At 46.3% G+C, this 25,365-nt stretch overlaps 1 protein-coding gene across 1 annotated transcript in view; it reads right to left on the bottom strand.

Annotated features, from left to right (window-relative positions):
* The window catches only part of GDPD5 (glycerophosphodiester phosphodiesterase domain containing 5), a gene marked incomplete at its 3' end in the record, with an annotated part of 114,025 nt that overhangs the window by 14,394 nt on the left and 74,266 nt on the right, over positions 1 to 25,365 (bottom strand). Inside the window, exons 5-10 of the mRNA XM_082013344.1 lie at positions 25,104 to 25,202; positions 22,837 to 22,930; positions 19,071 to 19,216; positions 6,781 to 6,863; positions 3,424 to 3,574; positions 2,348 to 2,566 (exon numbers count right to left, since the gene is read on the bottom strand). Of these exons, the coding sequence (XP_081869470.1) occupies positions 2,348 to 2,566; positions 3,424 to 3,574; positions 6,781 to 6,863; positions 19,071 to 19,216; positions 22,837 to 22,930; positions 25,104 to 25,202 (792 nt within the window). The remainder of the gene's footprint in view (positions 1 to 2,347; positions 2,567 to 3,423; positions 3,575 to 6,780; positions 6,864 to 19,070; positions 19,217 to 22,836; positions 22,931 to 25,103; positions 25,203 to 25,365) is intronic.

Genomic DNA, 25,365 nt, shown 5'->3' on the forward strand with positions numbered 1-25,365 from the left:
AAACCTTAGAGATGAAAAGGGTTGAGGTACAAAGGGATCAGGCCAAGGGCTCAGGAGAAGCAAGATGGTGTATCCTTGAAAACCTGTCATCCCTGGCCAGTTCAGGGCAGAGAGCGAGCTAAGGACATAAGGCTAAAATTGACAGTGCAGACAGGACGTGCAGAAGAAGCCTCCTATGGTCCCGTGGCTAAGACTGGGTTTAATCACCCTTTTTATCAGGGCTACTTCTACTCTAGCACAGGGCAAGGATTTCCCGAGGTTCACAGCAAGCTTTGAAAGCATGTCAAATTAATTACTGTTAACGTGCTGGGCTGCCAGGTGTAAAGTGGATGTAGGAACCAAGCTGGGTGCTTTTATGGTTTGTGCCATGCAGAGGTTGGGCCCACACAGGTGGTCTCAGCAGTAGCTCTGGGCATTGCATTGCTTTAACCCACGTTTAATAACTCAGTGGCACTCATCCACCAAAGCATCCTTCAGAGCAGCCTGGATGCAGCCATATGTATTTTCAATAAGGAAACTTCAAACCTGGGTGAGAAATACCACTTCACAACCCCACATTTATGTTTTGACTATTCTTCTCCTGCTCTCCATCCCAATATCCAAGGAGAAGACAGCATGGTCTTCCCTTGGATCTAGCAAAGCTGGCAGAGGCTTGTGGATAACACTGTCACTGCAGCCACATAGTTAATTGGAAACTGGGTGGCAGTGTCAGTGACTAGAAAGACAGGTGGAAGTTAAAAATATTTATTCCCTCCTGGGCCCATCACTGCACAAGTCAGTGCTGAACTTGTCTGTACAGGCATCTAACTGGTACAGACAAAATATCTGAGCCGTGAGTATCTTAGACTAGATGTTAGGAAAACATTCTTTACTGAGAGAGTGGTCAAACATTAGAACAGGCTGCCAAGGGAGCTGGTGGAGTCACCATCACTGTAAGCGTTCAAAAACCATGTAGATGTGGCACTTCAGGACATGGTTTAGTGGGCATGGTGGTGTTGGGTTGATGGTTGGACTTGATGATCTTCGAGGTCTTTTCCAACCTTAATGATTCTGTGATTCTGTGATGTAGTCATTCCATTGCCAGCCTCACTACACTGTTTTCAACCAGTTCCTACCCAAGGGAAAGCAGAGGACAGATTTTCTCCCCAAGAGAGGTCACGAAGAGATGTTTTCCAAAGGACACCCAGAGCCTCCAGCTCTGGGTGCCCTTCTGGCAACGTGGGAAGTGGTGCTCTTCTCTAGAAGAGTTGATTGCATCAGAGAGCTCCTGATGGGCTAGATGAAGATCCATACCTCATGGTCAGAGACGACACAGCTAACAAGGCTGGCTGGGCTCTGACTGCAACAGCACAGAGCTGGAAAATAAAATGCTTGGCATAACTCAGCAGGGACAACTGTGGGGCAGAAATGAAAGCCTAGAAGAGATCTCTGTATATACATAGACCTGCAGGTACATAGACCTCCTTTTGCTGAAAACCCTGTACCTCCAGAACACCCATTTCTCCTCCAAGCAGAAGCTGACTCTAGGCTGAAACAGTGGCTCAACCCAGGGAGAAGGATTATTTAAAACCAAGGAGCTGGAGGGAGAGGAAGGGCTCTCTGCTGCTCACAACTGGCCTCCAGGTCTCAGCCTCTTCTCTTGTGTCTGGGGCTCTTATCAAATTGCTCGGTGGGAAGGGACCTCAGGAGATCTCTACTCCAACATAAACCAGGGCCAGCACTGATTTCAAACAAGGTGCTCAGGGCTTTGTCCAGTTGCGGATTGAAAAGCTCCAAGGATGGAGATCCTTCGGTCTCTCCTGGCCCCCTCAACACTTGCCTGCCCTCACAGGGAAAGCTCGTTTCCTTATATTCAGCGAAAACCTCTCCCGTTCCAATTTATGACGATCCTTTCTCATCCTCCTGACACGCAGCCCAGCGAAGAGCTTGGGTCTAACTTCTCAGCAACCTCTTTGCCGGTACCGGAGACCTGCTATTTGATCTCTCCCAAGTCTTTTCTTTTCCAGGACAAACTCAGTTCCCTTAGCCCCTCCCCATATGTTTAGCCCCCTGACAAGTTTGGTGGCCTCTGCAGGACTTGCTGTAGTTAACAACAACTGTCTTGTCGTGGTGAGCCCTATGCTGAACACGTGATTGCTGAGTAAGGGGAATAATCACTTTCATCCCTCTGCTGGGACCTCCAACTCTGGAACTACCAGCCTGGAGGCACAGTCCTCCCCAGCATGACTTCTTGGCATGAAGTGGCATTTCAAATCAAGTGTTCAAGTGGATCAGATGAGACACTTCAAGATTTGGGGAACCAATAAGAGGGCAATTTTGGAAACATCACCAACCCCACAGAACTCACGGCCTGTTGTCGAATTCCCGATGACAGGATGGTTTCCAGGGTGATGTTGATGTAAGTGCTGTAGTAGGGATGAGCTGGTGGCAGGTCTTGGAAGTTCAGGATGAGTGATGTGTTGTCCTTGATCACCTCTAGCATATCTGCCAGCTTGCAGACTGACTGGTTGGCAGCTTCCAAGTAGTCGGACCTTGAGAGAGACCCAGCCGTCCAGAAAGGGTCATTCTGAAAGCAAAGCACACCCAGCATTAATCATTAATGCCATAAAGCCCAAACTCATCCAATGCAGGTGAAGACCCTTTTCTTTCTGCCCTTGGCAACAGTGGGGGTTGCTGACAGCTTGATGACCATCTCACAGCTTGCTGAAGCTCTGTGCCTCAATTTCCCTACCCAAGGGGAGGTCACAGATCCTTACGGAAAGCAAGGTGTGCTGAGCAGGTCACCTCATTTCCAGGAGGTGAGCAGAGCTATAGGGCAGTAATGTAAGCTACCGAGGTAGTAAGCTAAAAATTTACTTTCTCACACTAGGTACATGATCACCAAGGATTCTTTAGAATCCAAAAATAAAAAGGACAAGTAATTATATGACTAAGAGTGATCAGAGAGGGGCTATGGGTTGTTTGAAGAGATGGGCTCCTGACTTAAGGACATTCAGGAATGACTGCTTCAAAGCAATTCCTCCCCCCTTGAATTTCCTGTTTTTCCTTTGCAATTCTTTCAATTCTCTCCAGAAGTAAATGAAAGAAAAAGGAATAGCATATAACACGCTGCCTTTTCTGTTCCCTTTATAATCACATTCCTCCTCCCGGGGGCCTTGAAGTTCTTTGTGCTGTCAGCCAGACATTAAGGCTCCTTCTTCCAGGTGGTGGAAGAGACACAGAAAGACAATGTGTCTTTTAGACCAAGTCTAAGTTTAGTAGAGGACAGAACTAAATGTGGTTCATGGATTCTTGGTCTAGCTGCACTTCAGACCACTCCACTGAGGAGATGGATCTACACTTCTCCACCTCAAAAAGGGTTTAGGCATGAGCTTTCATCCCATTGCCATGGCTCCAGGACATGCTCTCCACAGGCATACGCACCTGTAGGAACCACTCTCCAGCATTCAGCTTTTCCAAGTCAGTCCAGTTGAACATGGAGGAGTGCTCGTAGGCCCGCTCTGGAAACACTTCCTCCACGTTGGTTGTTCTCCTGAGTGTCTTGTCATGCATCAGAAATGGGACTCCATCATAGCTGCAAAGACAACCCAGAGGCCCAGTTACAGGTGGAGGTGCACAACCACACCCATTCCCACTCCAGTCTCTCTCACAGCTTGACATCAAATTCATCTTGACCGGCTTAACACATCCCCAGCATCCCCAAGACCAGTCGAAATGAGATGCACCCAGAAGAAAAAGTCTCTTAGATACCTGCTAGATGTTTGCAGTCATTCAAATGCTGACATGACTCTATCCCTCCCTCCTTCGTCCCCACTATCCCCTCAAAATTTCTAGAGTGCCAAACTCAGGTAGCTTGGACAAGAACATCCACCCTGAATGCTGATGCTAACGAAAGCTTTCTGCAGAGTCTGTAGCTCCCAATAATCTCAGAGGTTTTCCATACCCTGTATGCACAGACACGTACACAAACTACTCTCAAATTGTTAATAGTAGGTGATGAGTAAGATTTTCAAATGCTCTCAGACTATAGGGGAACTTAATGTTCACAGGCTTTCAGCAAGATGCAAGGGCTCCAAGCTACCAAAATTAGTCTGCAATTGCTTTTTTCAATTGAAAATTGGTTTCAGGAAATAGTCATGCTCACATCAGTTGTTAAGTTGGTGCATCTTAAAGAAAACATGCCTTTCAGATGAAACTAAATAGCCAAATGCATGCCCTATGTTTTCAAGCCATCTAGATATTACAGAATAATGGTTCTGGGAAACCTAAAAAACTCTTTTATCTTTCTTCCAGTCCAATTTTCTGTGACTGGATCAGTGGTAACACCACACAGGGCAGCAGCTGTTTCTATCAAGGGCAGGGGGACAGTCATCTGCACTCAGAAATCAAGATAAACCCAGCATAGCCAGCCCGATTATAATGACATTTTTCCAAGTCAAGGAGCCCATCACAATAGGAGACTTACAAAGTCTGGAAAGGAGATGGGGTTCATATACAAGCCCCATTTGAATTAGGAGACAACCCAGGGCTCTAACCCCCAGAGCTAGAGGGAAAACAAAAAATAATTTTAGATGACGGAGCAAACGCTGCCTCAGCTTTACCACTGCCTGCAGAAGTCCCTTATCACAAAGGTCACCGGCATCTTTATTTGCTATTTCTAGCATGCACTGTGCCAACTACTCCCCCCACCAACCCAAAGCAACTTGCTGACACAGCAATACCATGCTCAGCAGCACACAATGCTGCTGCAATCAGAAGGGTTTTAATAAATACAATTTAAAAAAAAAAAAAAGAAAAACTGCTAAGCAACTGCAGAATTAAGAGTGTGGAGTGTTTAAGAGAGACAGGAGCTCAAGTCTTAACATCTCATAACAGAGCATCATCAGATGCTGCTGAGCCTTAACCACAGTGTGGAAATCCTATGGGGCACTTAACATTTGCTCCCTCCTGTCTAATCCTTCCCCTTACGGGGTCGCTCAGCACTACCCAAGGCTAACCACAATGTATTAGCAGGCACAGCTCTGAAAAAATATTTGAGAGAGAGAAAGAGTTTTAGAAGACAACGTGTGGGAGGAGGTAGGAAACGAGGGGGGAACACGCAGTGATACTACGCTCCTGCTGCTTGAAGCAAAGTTGGCTTTATAACGAGGGCCACCCAGCTTGGGGTGTGTAATGGGTAGGGAGCAGGATGTGATAGGTCTGAGTATGTCCAAGCAGCTCACCCATGGCTGATACATGACTAGAGGAACACGGAGACATCCTAGGAGGGACACCCTGGGGACATCCCAAGTAGAATGGACCCATTAAGCAAAGAGCATCTTTCAAAGGGATAAGGACAACAGTGGGTGTTGTGCTGCAAATCCTTCACAAAATTCCTGCCAGCGGTATTGATAGCTCACTTCTTGGTGTGAAGGTCACTGGAGTCCTCTTTTTACAATGAGACTTGTGTCTCCTAAAGAGGCACTCAGATAATTGGGCCATTAAGGGCATTGTTTAAGCTATGGGATCCTTGGAGTGCTCCGCTAGGATGGCTGATAAATGACAACATGGAAAGATCCTGGAGCTTTTCCAGCTCTCCTCCCAAAAGTCCACCTTTGCCCTTGGCCAGTGCTAATGGAAGCAACCAGTTCAGCCACCACGTGAGCAGAGTGCTCATTTGTGAGTGTGGACAGTCAAGCAGTCGTCCCTTCACAACAGCTAGTGAACTCATTTTTGAAAGAATAATTGTACTGCAAACATCCCGATTCATCTTTCATCCTTCCATAATGACCTTCCACTCCCTAGGTAGAAGAAATTCCTTTAGTTTTTATATCATTTGCTCTCAAACAATTATACAAAGAACAAAAAAGCACCCCAACAACTAAACTTCAGAAACCTATCTTCCACCAGGCAAAAATATCTTTCCATCAACACGAACCTCCAAAGTGGTCAGGGAAAAAGAAAATATCAGCTTTGAGTCTTTCTTGTATTTATAACTGGACAAACTTCGGGATCACCAAGATAGGGCATTACTGTTCCCTTCACGCCACTTCTGCCCTCTTGCACATCTACGTAACACATGCGAAAATACTGTTCAGAAAAGGAACAAGAATTATCAAACTCCTGGAATGAAGAACAGTTCTTGAAATAACCCTCTAAATCCTCTCTGAATTGGCCTTGTCAATTCAGCTCAGTGTTTGCCTGCAAGGAATGACTTTTTGACAGTCAGCAGTATCACCAGGTTCTTCCTTCCCCCAGGATTAGTGACATGCGAAGGAGGAAAAGAAGAAAAAGGGCTTATTCCTGGGCTGCTCAATTCTTCTGACAGTTTTGCAAGGCTGGTAAAAACCCTCCTGAAGACTTGCAGTGCAGATAAGTCAGTTTGGGATTCTCCACTTTCTCTACACCTGAGGCTACCCTGCAAAAGTCACATTCAAGCAGTTCTGTCTCTTATGGCCAGCTGACTTCCAGCCAGGCTAGAAACCAGGTGCTGTGCTTCACTGCAATAAAGCCAGTTCTGCTACAGTCTTCCTGCAAATGAAGGTTAGTTTCATGACAAAGGTATCCAGGTTCCCCCACCTGGGCAACTTCACCTTTAATCATCATCTTGGTGGAACAATTAGTAGCATCTGTGCATTACAAATGGAGACAGCTAGGAGCTGACAGATACGTACACCACAAGAGCTCTTTTCAATGGGAAAAAGCAGTAACAACCAGACACACACCAGACAGGAACGACCCACCAGCATGGTTTGGGTCATCCACAGAGAAAATCTCAGACCAACAAGCACACTGGCTTACCTCAGTACAATGTCAGCTTGGACTCCATACATCCTCTGCTCCACTGCCTTCTGGAAGGACATCAGAGTGTTTTCTGGTGCCAGCTATGGGGGGGGGGGGGGGAAGAACAACGAGTGGTTAGTAGTGAGGAAGGTTTAGAGACGTTAGGGACCCAAAACAATCTTGTTTTGCAGATTATGCACTGGCCAGTTACGCTGGCGTACCAGCGTCCATCAGGCAGAACTGCATCTTACTGAAGTCTGAAGATGACCAATGCATTTGACTCCGCTGATGGTCTTTCACACACAGAAGTTCAGTGCGGAGTTATCATGACCTGCAACACCAGAAACCCAGCTAGCTCAAGGTCTGGTGCAGAATTAGTGTGCAAGAGATTTGCTTACCAACGTGGTCCCCCAAACAGTGGCTTGCTGAAGATCCCCAGAAAGCCTTTGTTAATGTGATGCCAATTCTCTAACTACAAGTTATATTTAGAGCTACCTAAGCCACCTTTTCTCCTACTTTTCTAAGCAAACATGATTACAATGCCGTTATAGAAAGAAGGAAGTCCATGAAGCAGGGTATTATCCACACCTTGGAGAACAACTAGACCACAGGTTCTGTAACACACATTTCCACATCTACTCATTCAACAACATCACCTATTACTCAGTCTAAAAATCAGTTGGTTTTTGCTAATAACAAATGCTCCTGTTAGTTTTAACAACAATTAAAAAAATAGCCTTAGGCCTAGAAAAATTATCCCTATGGCTACCACAGATAAGAACTCAAATTTCATTTCAAATTCCTTCCTGTTGAATGGAGCAGATGGTAACAGAATTCAGGTTTGTTTAAAAACAATACAGTGTGAAGACAAGTACTTTGTTTTTCTACACAGCCAGTACAGTATAGCAAGTCCCAAAATGTCCATAAACCAACAACAGATGGACCAGAAAAAAAAAAAAAAAAGAAACTATGGAAAGAAAAACTGGCAGGTTTTCTGCACTGAAACATAAGCACATCAAAATAAAGCTATTTTTTAAAATAATTCTTTTTTCCAATTTTGCTTTCAGATTTAAAGCACCTGTAAAATCCTGTTTTTCCACTCATCTCTGCCAACATCAGGATCGTTAAGTTTCCATCAAGACACAAAGAGCATTCACAACCCATGATTTTCAAGAATTACTCAGGGGTTCGAAAGAGGAACGATTAAAAACAAAGGCCTAAATGCACTATACAAGCAACACGCACAACAAGTACAGAAAACTGCCCAAGAGTTTAAGATGTCTCTGAGAATCATTTGTTTTCTTATTAGCTGATCACCTTACGTGCTTAGGTCAGCAAAGCTTTGGGGTAATGTCCAAATCGTCCAGTCCAAATGTCAGCAACACAACCTTCACACATAGCTCCGGTATCTCTCTACTGAATTCCTCTGGCTCAAACCATGCATCAATACCAGTTCATTTTTCTGTTCGCTTAAAGGCAACACGGGGGCACGTTATCTTCCTAAAAAAGCTCCCAATCAAAGCCTGCCTTGCCTAGGAGAAGACAGAGGCAACGCCTCCATCACACTCTTGCACGGCCCAGCACTGGGTCACGCAAGGTCGGGCTGAAAGAGCTTTTTGCAGTAGATACACGATGCCCAGAGCTGTCAGCAGGGAGCAGCAGCCACATAAAAGATCACATCCAGGCAGACCTGCTCCAGCTCCTTGGGTTGCTTTCAGCGTCTCTGCTTTCCCCCCCAAGGAGCTCAGGTTTCCTCAGGATAACACTGGCAAGGTGATCATAGAATCACAGAATAGTTTGGAGGCCATCCAGTCCAACCCCCTGCCACGAGCAGGGACATCCCCAACTCGAGCAGGTTGCTCAGAGCCCCGTCCAACCTGACCTGGGATGTTTCCAGGGATGGGGCATTGACCACCTCTCTGGGCAACCTGGGCCATGATCCTCCCTGTACAGTGTAATGCTCAGTATGGGCTTTCAGAGACTGCAGCAATCACAAGGAAATGAAGTGGGTAGCCTTCAAACTGGAGACAGCTGAGCTACAGAAGCTGAAGGGCAATGCAAGACCTAAGTCAGGAAGGGTTGTTGGTTGGATGCAATGCAAGTCCCAGCTTAAGATGTGACACACCAGATCAAGCAGCAACTGAACCCGCACCCCTGTAAGCGGTCTCACCAGGGATGCGGACATACAAGGAATAAAAAAAACAAAGTGTGTTGAGTTGTAAGTCATCTCTAAGGCTAAGAGAGACTGGAAAGGGCAGGTTGGACCACCTCCACTAAGCAATCAATGTAAAACCCTTCACCAAGGGTTAGGGCAGCACTGCTGTTACCCACCTACACAATGACGAGCTCATATTGCATGAATCAGGGCTAACAAGGCAAACAAAAGTATTCCACCTCTGTAGAGGTGGACCAGCATGACCAAAGACTTCTCATGTCTTACCTGTACACCAAACTCTGGCACAGCAGAATCCTAACCCAGAGAGGATACAGGCTCTGCTGTTTGATAACAAGATTTAAAAATGCTTCTTGCCTCTTTTGAGTGTATTTCAGTTTTTGCAGGGCCAGGGTCAAGCCTTGCTTGGACACCAGCCCTCCTGAGATGCAGTTGGTACGAGATGCAGAAGTAGCCTTAACTTCAGATTAAGGAGCAGGAGTCCCAGCCTCCACTGCTGCAGGCATTCGAAGGAAAGGGAGCCAAACAGATTTGAGGTGGCAAGTCAATGCACAAGAAAATCAAATTTAGACAGAGCTGAGACTGCATGCAGAGGCAATAGATTAAAGCCAAACAGGAAAACAGTATTTTGGGGATGGGATTTCTGTTTGCCAGACTGGACAAATTTGGCCGTGTAAAGATAGTGGTGACGTTCATGCATCTTAGGGGCAGTGCCAAAAGAGAGGTTGCAGAGAGCTAAAGACTGAGATATTCTTTCAGTTGTAAAACTGTAAAAAAACCAGTCCTATCCTCAGCACTCAGACAGATACCACTGAGCTTAACTTCGCGGAAAGATGATCCCAGCCCCATGAGTGGAACATCGCACTCCTGCCTCATCTCTAGCCCCTACAGACCACGCTTCAACCTTCAAGAAGAGCAAAACTTAACGGGACTCCACCAGGGCTTCATGCTGCTACTCAGATACAAGGCACATCCATTCCTTTCCCAGGAACTTGACCCCAAATGCAAGTTAAATAAACTTACAAAACTCTGGCCAAGTCTGCGTTGAAAATGCAGCTTTTCAGTTGTGCAGACGAAACAGCATTTTAAAACTGTTCTAAGGACAGACTGTCACTTATGGTGCAACCATTCAAATACACTCTTAGGAACTGTAACATCATCTTCATCACAGCACCACTAGAAGCGAAGAGCATCCTCTTGAAGAGCATCACAGATGGGTGAACATCTCTGGCTGCTCTGAATCAGCACGGACGTCAGCAGAAGTGCTCTCCACAACACCGTGCCCCACGATGGCATGTGCTGGGTAGTCTCTATAACACTACAATGACATTATTTGACAGCCTGATTCCCTGCCTGTCAGGAGCTTTTCAAAAAGTAGATTATAAGCCTTGCGGGCAAAGACATTCTCTTCTTGTAAGCATGTGGTGGGTAAGCTCCTAACCTGGCCAGAGCCAGTCACCCTGATATAAATAATTGCATCTCCAAATGAGTCCATCATCGATGCAGAAAGCTGTCCTCCCTGGTTTCTAAACCTCTTGGTCGATCCTAGCCTTGAGGGGACTGAACAAGCCACTCACACCAATGACATAACCTGGTAAAGGTCAACCAGAAAGGCAGGAAAGCAAATTTAACCCTGTCTCCTGAAACCAGATGCTGTCTATTCCTGGAGGTTCCTCTGGCACCACTTTGGAGGCAGGATCTCTCCGTACTGGGAGTTCATATCCCTTACAATGCGAGGTTTTTGTGAAAAGAGAGGATCAAAGTAACAGCTATTTCCATCATCCCAGCCTGTCTCTGTCTCCCTCCAAGAAAGAGGGAGCTGAAGCCCCAAATTCAGCATGTTTAGGGCAGAGATGCATCCAAGCGGGACAGTTGCTGGTACAGAAATTACTTGCTGAGATAAATGCTGATTTTTTTAAAAGGTTTTACAGCAAAACTGCACTAACTAAAGGCACACATAACCTTTCTGCTTGTATTTCTCTGTCTCCCTACAGTTTCTTTGATGGATTTTCCTCCTTGATACAACTACATTCAGGCACTTTATGTCTAAAACCCACATCCAGGTTTGCAGTGACCCAGTGCAACTGGACACAACCAATTTCTTCATAAACCAGTGCTGAAGTGAAGAAAGCCCTGGGGCACAAAGCAACGATTTTACTCTGTCCTATACAAACCATGCCAACATCCACTGAAAGCCACAGTCGGACCCTGTGCAGGGTTTCTAGAAGCTGTTCCTTCTCTTTGCACTTGGTTCAATAAGTTCATCCCTTGCAAAAATCAGGCTACTATTCATTTCTTCCTGCTACAGAGATGCAGCAAGTAATTTCTAGAAAATTACCCACGGATGAACTCATTTTGACTATTTTTGTGCTCAGAAGTCAATGGCAAATGCTTTAAAATGGAGTCAAGATCTTTGGACCTTCCTTAAAGATTGTGAAAGCGTGTTAGTTAGGGCAGCATAGCCTTGCTACAGTTGGACATCACTACACTGTATTTTTCCACTAATTAGCCACCTTGCCAGGCCTTCAAAAAAAAAAAAAATCACTTCTTCATTTCATCACTTCATCCCCAGCTAGAGCTCAGTCTGGCCACAGTTGTAAAGGATAATAAAAAATGCTTCTACAAATATATTAACAACAAAAAGAGACGCGAGGAGAATCTCCATCCCCTACCGGATATGGCAGGGAACATTGTCTCCAAGGACGAGGACAAGGCTGAGGTACTTAATGCCACCTTTGCCTCAGTCTTTAATAGCCAGACCACAGGGTATTCAGCCCCCTGAGCTGGAAGATGGGGATGGAGAGCAGAATAACCTGCCCATAATCCAGGAGGAAGCAGTCAAGGACATGTTAAACCACCTGGACACCCACAAGTCTATGGGACCTGATGGGATCCACCAGAGTTCTGAGAGAGCTGGTGGAGGAGCTTGCCAAGCCACTCTCCATCATCTATCAGCAGTCCTTGTTAACAGGGGAGGTCCCAGAAGACTGGAGGCTTGCCAATGTGACGCCCGTCTACAAGAAAGGCTGGAAGGAGGATCCTGGGAACTACAGGCCTGTCAGCCTGACCTCTGTACCAGGGAAGATTATGGAGCGGTTGGTCTTGAGAGTGCTCACAGGGCACCTGCAGGACAACCAAGGGATCAGGCCCAGCCAGCATGGGTTCATGAAAGGCAGGTCCTGCTTGACCAACCTGATCTCCTTCTATGACCAGGTGACCCACCTAGTGGATTAGGGAAAGGCTGTGGATGTTGTCTATCTGGACTTTAGGAAAGCCTTTGACAGCGTCTCCCACAGCATTGTCCTGGAGAAACTGGCGGCTTGTGGTTTGGATGGGTTTACTCTTTGCTGGATAAAGAACTGGCTAGATGGCCGAGTCCAGAGAGTTGTGGTGAACGGCGTTAAATCCGGCTGGCGGCCGGTCACAAGCGGTGTTCCCCAGGGCTCGGTTCTGGGACCGGTCTTGTTCAATATCTTTATCGATGATCTGGATGAGGGGATCGAGTGCTCCCTCAGTAAGTTTGCAGATGACACCAAGTTGGGTGGGAGTGTTGATCTGCAGGGGGGTAGGAGGGCTCTGCAGAGGGATCTGGACAGGCTGGATCGATGGGCAGAGGTCAAGTGTATGAGGTTTAATAAGGCCAAGTGCCAGGCCCTGCACTTGGGCCACAACAGCCCCAGGCAACGCTACAGGCTTGGAGAGGAGTGGCTGGAGAGCTGCCCGGCAGAAAAGGACCTGGGGGTGCTGGTTGACAGCCAGCTGAACATGAGCCAGCAGTGTGCCCAGGTGGCCAAGAAGGCCAACAGCGTCCTGGCCTGTGTCAGCACTAGTGTGGCCAGCAGGAGCAGGGCAGGGATTGTGCCCCTGCACTCGGCACTGGTGAGGCTGCACCTCGAATCCTGTGTTCAGTGTCGGGCCCCTCACTCCAAGAAGGACATTGAGGTGCTGGAGCGTGTCCAGAGAAGGGCAACGAAGGTGGTGAGGGGTCTGGAGCAGAAGTCTCATGAAGAGCGGCTGAGGGAACTGGGGGTGTTCAGTCTGGAGAAGAGGAGGCTGAGGGGAGCCCTCATCGCTCTCTACAACTACCTGAAAGGGGGTTGTGGTGAGGTGGGTGTTGGTCTCTTCTCCCAAGTAACCAGCGATAGGACAAGAGGAAATGGCGTCAAGTTGCACCAGGGGAGGTTTAGATTGGATATTAGGAAAAATTTCTTCACTGAGAGGGTGGTCAGGCACTGGCACAGGCTGCCCAGGGAGGTGGTGGAGTCGCCATCTCTGGACATGTTCAAAAAACATGTGGATGTGGCACTTCAGGACATGGTTTAGGGGACACGGTGGTGCTGGATTAATGGTTGGACTTGATGATCTTGAAGGTCCTTTCCAACCTTAGTGATTCTGTGATTTGTATGTTGGGGTGGCTAACACAGAAGCTTGCACAGAAGAACCAAATTTGTTCCAAAGTAACTGCAGCCGCTGCACGCCTCTGGCTTTCTGTGCTGAGCTGCCCTAAAGGATTTGATCTTTGCTTCATCAACAAGCTTTAAGGGTATTTTTTCATCCTTTTGGAAACGAGCATCACTTAAATTTTTTTTTTTTAATTTTCCTTCCTTTATCTCTCCTTTCTAGTATCAGTCTCCCTGTGAGACAGTAATGGGACAAAAAACACAAGGCATGATTAAAGCAATACCTGAAAACTGGTTATTTTCCTTCCTGTAAAAATGTGCCCTTTGGAAGTTCCCTGTATGGGACTTGGTGCGGGATCTGCCAGTAGATCGATTTCAGCATCGGTGTCCCAGCATGCCAGGCCACTATGAGGCAGTAACAATATTGTTTAAATAATAAAATGTATCTTTAATCACTAGAAATCCTAGGTATTTTTGAGAGCATCCAAATCCAGCACTTCTGGAAAAAGCTCAGCTAGACTCAAAGGACGGGAAAAAGCTCAAAACAAAAAGAGGAGATAAAGGCTTGCCTTAGACAACAGGATAAACTCATAAGCAAAAAGCCATTAGAAATTTAATAACTAAATACAGGAGATAAGACCTCACTATTGTTGTACTGCACGCACAAAAAAGCTGAAGCTTGATTTAATGAAAGACTGCCTAACCTTACATACATTTATCTCAATGAACACAAGCCTTTCTCCAGGTCTGACAGAAGATACTGACTGTGATCGTTTGTTACTATTGATTGGACCAGCAGGCAGGTTAACTGGCCATATTTTTAATAGATGGGTGTGCCTAAGACATACAGCAAACCAAATGCTTCTTGATTTCAGCAGAACGAGCAGTACAAAAGAAAGCACTTCAGAGCCCTTAAAAAATGAAGCCATCCCAAGTGGATGGTGGCAAAGGTGAAATAAAGGCCCTCAAAACCACTAAGAAAACAAAAACCCCAAAACAATAGAAAGAAATCACCAGTTCTTCTTTAGCTGAAAGCTCTCCAGTAAGCCACAAGCCCAACCAGAAGCCACAAGCCCAACCAGAAGTCTTCATTAGTGTTTCTGTTGATAGTTGGCACCACAAGATGACAAAACAGCACCTCTGTGAGAACGCCAACATATGTTGGAGGCTTCACCTTCAAGTGTCATAAAAAAAAAAACCCCCACTTCACATGTGGAAGGCCATTTTGCTGAAAGTTTCCCAGGAACAGCATGACACAATCCCCGTCAAGGCAAAATATTCCCATGCAATAACCCAATGGGCAAATCCTAAGTGCAATTAGATGCTGGCTGCTCCCCGAGGTACTTTGTCCCAGCAATAGGTACTTTTCCACTCTGGAGGAGTTGTGCAAAGCCAATGAGTCAGGACCACCAAAAAATGATCCTCCTGGCACAGCGCCTGCACTCGGCATGAAGATGGACATTGTCTGCTGTGCAGGAAGGAGCTCGTTGGTTTGAGCGCTGCATGCTTCGCGGCACACGGAGCACTGTTTTGGCACAATCTCTCTCAGTGCTGTTAAGACATGCCGAAAAAGGTAGTTTTGCCAAAAGCGTTTGTTTCGATGCTATTTGTAACCTCCAGCTCTGAAATCAAGAGCTGTTTTTGCCTCTGACATGCTTGATTGGTTTCCACAGGTTTAGCCTGATTTTTTAGACCAACCAGTACCTTTTTGGTCCCAGTAATGGGCAGTGAGTTTCCAGGCTTCATGAAGATTTCCAGGGAGACAGACACAGCTCTTGCTCAGATAAGTCCTTGCCATTATTAATCCTTTGGGTGATTTACCTACAATTTGAGATCAAAGATCATCATCATGAGCCTAATTATTTCTATAAGGAATGTATATTTAGCACTAACAACCTAAAAGCAAGTAGGATTCAACATTATGGACAGTACCTTCTTCAGATCCCAAAAGAAAAGACAGCCTGCCTCAACCTGAAGCACTAGTAGAGGAAAGACATTTGGGAGAAGACTTCAAAGGTGCAAATGGCAGTAGAAGTTGATGCCCTACTAGATGAAGCTCCTCATTCCCATCTCAGATTTGGTCCTGGCTTTTACCTTCTACCTTTTTTTTTTGGCTTATCTTCAGCGTAAATGGCATATTTACCATCACAGGAAGACAACAGTCAAGTTTATTGCCATTGAAGACAAAATGCAACTAGATTTCTCTAAGAACAAAAAAGATGGAAGACCAAAGACAATAGACACTTGCTCATAAAACCACCTGAAAAGTTTAATATATTAAAATGCAAAATTTACAGAAAACCCCATCTCACATTTTGGGTTGGCAGATGATTCCTGTACCCATTAGGACAAGACCCTTTCAAACCAACAGACGCCAACTGAGGGCTGGAGCCCTCGATTCCCAACACACTGCCGCCACAACCCTGATGCTCTCCTGATGGTAGTCCAGAAGGGCAGAAACAGATACGGAGGTTGAATAATTCATTTTAAAAGAGCCTTTGAAAAGCAACCGATGGATTAAATAAACACCTGCTAAGAGAAAGGCTTTTCAGATAGCACCCTGGTGGGAATGGACATTTAGCATAGCGAAAAGTGGGCTTCACTGGATGACATTTAGGCAAGGGAAGGTAGAAGGAGTCATGCAGACTGTCAGCAGTAATTTACTGCCTTTCTAGCAGTAAATCAAAGCTCATGGGGGAACAGGATGTTACCAAAGGGACCTTGCTTGGAGGAGCACTACCACTACAGACAAATGGTCAGTCAGCATGGAACCAGTAGCTGTCCTGTACAGCAAAAAGCCAAGAGGTACAGATGCCAGGATAGTTTCTGATTTTCTCTTGCTACTTAAAGTGCAAGGACTTTTTCCGTCCCCCAGTGTTACAAGACAAATTATATGAGCCGTATGCCTCTGTTCCTCTCCTTTTTCCTCCACAGAACAAGGACAGCAGTTGAGTCGCACTCACACAGACGCTTTGAATGCTGCTCTTAGAAATCCTAAAGGGGCAAGAGAAGAGAGACGGGGTGTGTGCATGCACTGAGGAAAGCAGGCTCTGGAGTGCAAAGAAAGATTGTTGCCCCTGCTTGAGGAGCAGGCTGCATGCACTGATGAATCGGTATCCCTCAGTACTGTATCCCCTCAGGAAGCGCACATATCTACAGCTTTCCTGGGAAACTCTCCATTGCCCCACCTTTTGCCCCTTACACCATATGCCATGTTCCCCACCATATGCCATGTCCTTTTATTTTGGGACAACAAGCATCTTCAGCCATCCCATGGATCTCCTTTGCTGGCTTTTGTCAGAAGAGCACCCAATTGTATTTGTGTCTTTCTAGTATAAGAGCATTGGACGTGCAAATGCAATATTACAGACCCAGTCCTGCCAGACGGGCAAAGCAACCAGCTATCAAGCTCTATCAGACACCATGTCTGTCTGCACAGCAAATCACATTTGTCTTGCTTCAGGAGATTTGAAGGCAAATATTGCATCGCTTTTATTCATCTCCAGTTCCACTAGATCTAGTTTCACCTCAGGTCCCAAACTCACAAGCTCTGCAGACTTTTGATCTTGACATTGCCCAAGGGAGGATGTCTGTGTCCTACAGCCCAGTCTCCAGACTCTTCTCTAGGCTATTTCTTCCTCCCCAGCTCCACTTGGCCATTTCTCCAAACTAAATCTACATACAGCTGGGCTCAACAACAAAAGCATAGCAAGCAGTCCTGTGAAACAAGACCCTATTACAGAAATGCCTTCTGACAAGGCTTTAAAATCATTAGTTTCCAAGCAGATATGACTTAGTACAACCTGAGGACTTGTGCTGTAGATGGAGCTCTTCAAACTCAAGGGGACATTTGATGCAGTGAAAAGCTGGGCATACATGGAAGTACAGAGACCACCTCCCTCTGGTCCTCATCTTTCTTATCCCATCTCACCTTTGCCATTCAAGAGCACAGTCAGAGCACACTCATTACACGTACAGCAAAGGCAAAGCAGTTGGATAAACCTACTGGTAACTCATCATGGGACATGCAGACTACTGCTTGGAGGTTGGAACAAGGCTTGCTAGCCTCTGATCTTGCTTCTTGTGGGATTCAGAGCAAACCATCTGCTACTAACAGACAACCAGCTCTGTGTATCGGCAAATGGTGAAGGGGAGGGATGCACCCTGCTGAGCAACACCTGGGCCACAGTGCCACACACAGCACTGAGTGTCCTCCACCACTTCTCTTGATCAACCTTTGCAACCCTCTGCACCCTAAAATGCAAGCAGCATCTTCCCAGCCTTATTCCATACTGCAGGGAGTGTTTGATGGCTCCAAGGAAGAACATGAAGCAAAGCAAAGGGCCAAGTCTCTGCTGGTAGTCTTGCCCCAGATAAGGTTTATGTCAACTATCTGGAAGACAGAAGGAATTTGTCTGCTTTATAAGTTCCTTTAGAAGGCTACAGGGGAGACACAGGCCTGGAAATCCCACAGGAAAAAAGTCTCCTAGCAGGTTTTGTGATTTCCTGCCATGCATAAAGCATGCAGAGCCCAGGTTCTCACTTGGCTGCTACCAGCCTTCATGGTTGGTACAAACTCAGTAGAATAAGAAAAAGCATTTATCATCCCCAGAACTTCATTCCACCACCCACAGAGGCAATATAGTTAAAAGAGTGATGCAAATTAATCAAGGGATTGCTTAAAGAAAGAAATCATTAAAAATAAAGACAACTAAAATAAAATACTTCTATGTCATGACAGGTGTTTATCTCACCTAGCAAACTCCTAGTGCACACTCTTGAACTTGGAGAGAAGCTCAAGCACGCTCCAGCCTGCCAAATAGGTTCTGACAGCCTATACAGATATTTTTTCTCCTTTGAATGTCAGCAAAAAAGTGAGTTGGATGCCTTAAAAAGCAAAACAAAATAAAAGAACAAGGCCAATGCCTACATTGCAGTATGCTATCTTGTCTGAAGTTAATCAACCAGCAGAAAGATGGAGGTGCAACCATTCAGCAGACCTAGGTACAGAAGCACCCAAACTAGAGACCCAGACCAGCATGACCGAACACCACAGGACGGTTTTATCCAAGCCCAGGGCTATGCCCAAGCCAACATGCTCCATCTTTAGCCTGGACATGTCCAGAAACCTTGGAGAAAAAAGGACTATATGATTATGATTTCAAGGTCCACCCAGAGCCAGATGACAGGAATGTTTCATCACCTCACCCAATCTCTTGATGATCTGCAATGCAAGAGTACCATGCAGTCATGTAGGGTCAGCACAGCTTGTCTGTTTGTGTGTTTTTGCAGATTGCTACATACTCAAGGCATCTTGCTGTGAGCTGAGTTTAACCACTGCTGGTGAGGTCCTGCAAAGGACACAAAGACTAAGCCTCAAGCTCAAAAGAAAATAATAAAAAATAAATCACAAACTTCTACTGCAGCTCAAGGGCCAATCCTAAAAACAGCAGAACACCCAGAAAAACACAATGGCACAAACCACGCTGAGCAAGGCAAGGATTGCTCTTTTGTTTGTGAGGCATCTAGAACATCTAGGGTGTGACTTGACTCTGGTCAAGTCAAATCTGACTGATTTTACCACCACTGTAATTCTAGCCTGGAGGGGTGCCTTAAAGTTATACTTGTCATATGTATTCTCTGGAGAGCAGCCTGGAGATCGTCAGATCTGGTACCATCCTTTACAGAGGCAGAAGAGTCAAACAACGCAGTACTAACAACGTGAGACTACTCACCATCGGTGCTCCGCGGTGACCTATAATGGCTGGCTTTGGTCCCAGAGCCTTCTTCTCCATTATGCAAGGGGACGAGATGGTAAGGGGGACGAGGTAAAGTGCAACTACAACTGCGAGGTATGCAGTGAACATCAGCGTCTGAGAAGCTGAGATGGAAAGAGAGATAAAGAGCTAGTGAAAACGTTGGTCCTGACCTCCTCACACCACAGAAGCAAAGTCAAGACACCTTTGTCTTCCTTCAGAGAAGAGACTGGTCTACAGTCATTGCCTTTAGAACAGCAGAGCCCTGTGTTTAGGGAAAAACATATTCTATTTTTAAAAATCTCTGAGATACTCAAGTCCTGAGGGAGGCTTTCATTTAATTTTGTATCGAGGAAACAAAAAGTTAAGCGAATTTCTTGAAGTCCCAGCAGTGTAGCTCGAAACACTGCTGTTTTCCAGCCCTTTGGGTGGGACAGCACCAAGTCTTGCCCTGCCTGACAGGAGAAATAGATCACCAGTTAAACTTATCTACAAATAAGTCATGGCACCACGTCAGCACGTTTAATATCAATGGGGTTTACATGACTTGTGTTTACATCAGTGGTTTACCAACACCGCCCATTCCAGCCAAGGTAAAGCCACTTTAACTGCATCTGCACCAAGATCTGTGTCAGCCAGAACTGAGCTAATTCACAATAATGTTTTACTAAGTTGGACACGTTTAAATAAATACTCGGGTTGTGATGGTGCTGCACGCCCCAGGGCCTCTACAAGCAGCAGTATTACAGGACCGGCGAATGCAGCAAAGAGGGTGCTGGCTGCAGCGCTTGGGGCCAGATGAGCAGTCCTGCCTCCCATGCCATGCCTCAGCTGCCCACCGCCAACTGCCAGCGGCTGCTCAAACTCCAAAGTATCTGGGAATCTTCCGAAGGTGCTGACAGCGCAACAGAAACACCCCTCGTTTCCAACAGACATGTATTCCTTATAAAGGACAACAGGCACATTTGAACTCCTGAGCTATTTGGAGTCACTTGAAACCACAGATATTAAAGCATAAGACTTCATTTTATTTTGTTTAATTATTGTTTATTTTGCAAACTCATTAAGGCTTTGGAACTCAAGGGACAATCTCCATAAACCCCTTTAAAACAAATATTTGCTATGGACACAAGATGAGGAAGGCTTGCTTTTTTTTTTAGGGGAAGTACAGAACAGCCCAGCTTTGGTCTTGACCACAACTGATCTGGTTTCACACATAAATGAACTGCTCTTTACTTCCAGCATCTAATAGCCTCATTCAAACTTGTTCCTACAAGCTAGAAAGTAACACTAGTAACTTTGCCAGCTAATTTTTCCTCCTCTCCGGAAGAGATGTCAATCACCCACAGAGCATTCATGGAACTGAATGGCATCCTGCCAAGCGGGTTGATGCTGTGTCCTGCACCATAAAGGTACGGTGCCCTGGAGTTGCATGTTACCAGCACCAAAACCTCCAGATGGACACAGGACATGATCCTGACCCAATTCTTGCTCACTCCGACAACACCACACACAACCCAGGCTTTGAAAATCATCCTAATTATCAGTAAAGTCTCAGGCTGTGCAAAGGATCTGGTCCCTTCCTTCCTGGTACTCAAGTTTAGGGATTAAACCGCTCAGATTCAGACTAAAGGCAAGCACCGCATGAAATGCATGGGCTTCCAAATATTTTTATCAGTGGACTGCACCCACAAGGGAAGGATGCCCCAGCATGGGTCACAGACCATGTTAAAGATGGAGCTGAAGACCTCACCCAGCCATGCATATGTGGGAGCTGAGACCATGCACAAAAAACCTAAAATGAAATACACACATGAAATACAAGCAAAGTGCATAGTGTTCAATTTGAGGTTGGATGCTCTGCATGGAAGAAGCTCTCCTGGTGACCACCCAAGCCAAGCAAGCACAACATGAGAGTCTCCCACTTTCTACAACATGACAACACCAATGACTACACCAACACACCAGCCTTCCTTCTCCATTCCTCCTGCTCTTAGTGACCACTCTAGCCTAGGGTGGGCTCCTGGAAGAGCATGTTTCTCACGCTGCCATTTGCCACTCAAGGCTTCCAGGGCTGCTTTGAGTCCAATGTTTTCTATCCGACCTCAGAAGCAAGCTTTGAAAACAAGTTACTACCTTTTAAAACACTGTAGCTATTCAAGAAACTTCTATTTCTCCAGGTTCAGAAAAAGTAGCACTGGGTGAACAAGCAAACAAACAAACAAAGTGTAAATTTGCTCAGAAAAGCCAGTTGCTGAAAATTGTCACAAGCCTCAAAGACGTGACAAGAGCAGATTGTTGCACCAATGGCTGCAGCTGCACCAGTTATTTCTGAAAGATTATTATTAGTGAGTGAAATCTTATTTTCCCATTACAAGCAACTGTAGGTTCTCAGAGAGATTTTAATTCTACTCTTCCATTTTTAACACCACCATGTCAAACATATCTGTACCAAAAAAATCTGTAAACTCCTCCAGGTAAGGTACCTTTCACAAGTAAAATGACCCTGAAATAACTTTAAGATCCAATGGTACAGAAGAGATGAATGTTCTTCCCTAAAAACAAACAAACAAAACCCAACCCAGGAGCAGAAAAAGAGAAGGAAAATGGCTTCCTGGCTTATTAAACACAAACAAACAAAAAGCCATTTTCAGGGATCTTGACTACAAGAGAAAAAGCATGAGGAATTCAGAAGGAGCACATGCAGTCTCTGCTCTAGGTGTAACCACAAATCCTCCCTCAACTGGCAGCCTAATTACATGCTAGGACGTATTTAAGAGCCACCAGATACAGCTTTATTGGCATATTTATAAATTAAGGCAGAGCAATTCTTTCTTTGAAAGGTCTCTCTGGATATCAACATCTTTCCATCTTCAGACACCGTTTCCTCATTCTTAACTCCCACTTCTTGGAAATCTGTCACAAGTGCTGCCAAATCCTTCCAGGGCTTGTATTTTGCTGCAGGTTAAATACCAATTAAAATCATTTTTCTGGAGCTGCCACAAATGTCTGAGAACATCCATGAACGTCCTGAAGAAAAGCACTTCTGAGGGCACAGAAGGATCAAATTATTTCACAAGAAAACCTGGAGGAACATCTCAGGCTTTGGAGAGCCCCTGGCAATGAGGTGGGACAGGGGAGATGCACAGAAGAGCTTATTTCAGTGGACAGAACCGTCAACAAGAGCTGGGTTCAGTGTGTCCTTCACCACTCTGCTCCCTTAGACCTTTGACCGTGTCTCAACATGCATTTAAGGCAGCACCTAACCATGAAAAATGACAAGTCCATGAAGGCTTTTAAAAGCCAGATCCACCTAGAAATGGAGGTGATCAAGAGCCAAGGAGCTGCGGGAAGGGAGAAGTGCTCCCGAGATCCAGAGAAGAACACTGCACGTTAGCTGTGGAGGGTGCGTTTATGTTTTCTAACGTAGACTGATGGAAGTCTGGATGCTCTTATTCATTGCATCACTGAAAATAGCCCTTTCACCTCCAGCCCTGGTGCACTTCCGACCACAAGCATCCATGGGATCTGGATGCATCCCCAGATGAGATTTACCTACTCCAGTTACAGCCAGGTTACTCTAGGAGAGCATCCACCTTCCCAGCACAGATGAGCTGGAGGCTGCTGAGCCCTGGGAAGGAACCAGCACTGCCTCCTGCCAGATGATTCACAATGGGAGGACGCAACACCCTGACAGCCACCCACCAGCCCCTGACCACTATGTAAGGACACGAGTGGTACTCACTGGCTTTCTCCGTTCGTGCAAACTGCCCTGCTATCAACCACGACAGGGCCGTGACCGCCGCAAGCGCCCCTATGTGCAGGAAAGGGGCTGTGGCCTGCAGGACACAAGAACAGGAGAGGAAAAAATCATTACAGCACCCCATCAGCCTCGCAAATTCATTGATCTTGCAGGCTTCATAGCACGTCAGACCACTCTGTTTCCAGTTGGATTTCACATCATTCCTACATCAGGCTCTTGCATCTGCTTTGGCCATATCTTCTTCCAAACCCTACCGTTGCCTTTGGCACTTAGGCCATGGTGAAGTCAAAACAGGAAAGCTCTAACCCCCTTCTTGGGGAAGAGCTCACCCACTAACACAGATATTTGGAAAAGGCCTCCTTACACACCATGCAAATTTAAGTAAGGCTCTCGGTGCCACCAAGTTTTAAATTCCTTGTTGTCTAGTTGAACACTGGTCAACAGCTCAATGTCCAGATGGAGATCGGTGACAAGTGGTGTCCCTCAGGGGTCCATACTGGGACAAGCACTCTTCAACAGTGACACAGACAGTGGGATCGAGGGCACCCTCAGCCAGTTTGCAAATGACACCAAGTTGATTGGTGCGGTTGACACACCTGAGGGACAGGATGCCATCCAGAGGGACCTGGACAAGCTCAAGGAATGGGCCCATGGGAACCTCATGAGGTTCAACAAGGCCAAGGGCAGGGTCCTGAACCTGGGTCAGGTGAAGGGATGGAGAGCAGCCCCATGGAGAAGGACTCGGGGGTCCTGGTGAGCGAAAAGCTGGACAGGAGCCGGCAATACGCACTCGCAGCCCAGAAGCCAACCGTGCCCTGGGCTGCCCCCAAAGCCGCGTGGCCAGCAGGGTGAGGGAGGGGATTCTGCCCCTCTGCCCCGCTCTGGGGAGACCCCCCTGCAGTGCTGCGTCCAGCTCCGGAGCCCTCGGCACAGGAGAGGCATGGACCTGCTGGAGCGGGGCCAGAGGAGGCCCCAGCAACGCTCCGAGGGCTGGAACAGCTCTGCTGGGAGGACAGGCTGGGAGAGCTGGGGGGGCTCAGCCTGGGGCAGAGAAGGCTCCGGGGAGACCTTCCTGCAGCTGCCAGGGCTGAGAGGGGCTGAGGAGAAAGATGGGGACTGATTTTTTAGCAGGGCCTGTAGCAATAGGACAAGGGGTAACGGTTTTAAACTAAAAGAGGGGAGATTCAGACTAGATCTAAGGCAGAACTTTTTGACACTGAGTGTGGTGAAACCCTGGCCCAGGTTGCCCAGAGAGGTAGTGGATGCCCCATCCCTGGAAACATCCCAGGTCAGGCTGGACGGGGCTCTGAGCACCCTGCTCTAGTTGGGGATGTCCCTGCTCATGGCAGAGGAGTGGAGTAGATGACCTTTAAAGGTCCCTTCCAACCCAAACTATTCTGTGATTCTATGAACACACTGGACTCTGTATCACCATGGTGTATCACCACAAGAGAAAGTTTGAGATGGATCGTCTGAGTCACGCTTCTGTTCTCCAATTGCCTGCCTAAATCTTTAAAACACAAGAGAAGGGAAGAATTTCTGAGAAATGTTAGTCACTTGTGTGAATGCTATTTTTTTCCCCCTGTATTTGCATGTGTTTTCTTACTCCCAAATATACAGCAGTGATCACCAGTAAAACCTCTCAAGCCTTTCATGGGAAAAATATTTTTTGGACTCCTTTTTAAGGAAGAGAGAAAAAAGGAATAGCGAGCAGGTCTATCAAGAAATTAACAGTTTCTAACTATTTTCCTCTTATATTTATATAGCCCTGCAGTGTACCACAAGTCTTTCTTAAAACAGGACTAGAGCACAGAAGTTGCATTATTTTTAGATATGTATACGTGTATGTGCAATGTAAAAACAAACGAGAGTACTCCTCCCATAGGACTGGGAAGTGCATGATGCTCCAGGCGCAGACACCAACGTCCAGAGCATTGCTAGCCAAACCAAGAGGAGGAATTGCCCTGTCCCTCCAGCAATTCTGAGTCACACCCAGGCTCAGTATTTTCCACCTCTGACTCTGCAGCCAAGCCATGGTTTGAGTTTAAAAGAAAGAGCCCAGGAGATGGAGACAAAGTGATATGGGGGCCCTGAGGACCCCATGGGAGTTTTGCTGCAAATTTGCTCATTGCCAGGATTTCAATACTGGGAGTGACAAACGTCAAGACAGGGCTTTATCCAGCAGAGACACAAAATAGCCGCACTGACCCCTTTGCCCACCCAGAGAAGCATCCTTGCAGGCAACTTACTTGCAGTGAAATAAATACCATCTCCCATTCGTCATCCCAAAGCTGTGCTATCGATGACATGGTCACCACAGTAGTTATCAAGGTTGTCATCAGGCCAATCTGCAACAAATACAAGTATTTACAAACTGGAGCTTATTATCATGGAATTTTTACAGATTGGGAGAGAGAAAACTTTTGTATATAATAAAGGGCCTAAAATAACCAGCCTTAGGACCCACAAGGAAAGAGGTTGAGCTTGGCTGCTGTCCTAGCACAACCTCCC

Source organism: Phaethon aethereus (assembly GCF_964289735.1).
Source record: "Phaethon aethereus genome assembly, chromosome: 1".
Lineage (NCBI taxonomy): Eukaryota > Metazoa > Chordata > Aves > Phaethontiformes > Phaethontidae > Phaethon > Phaethon aethereus.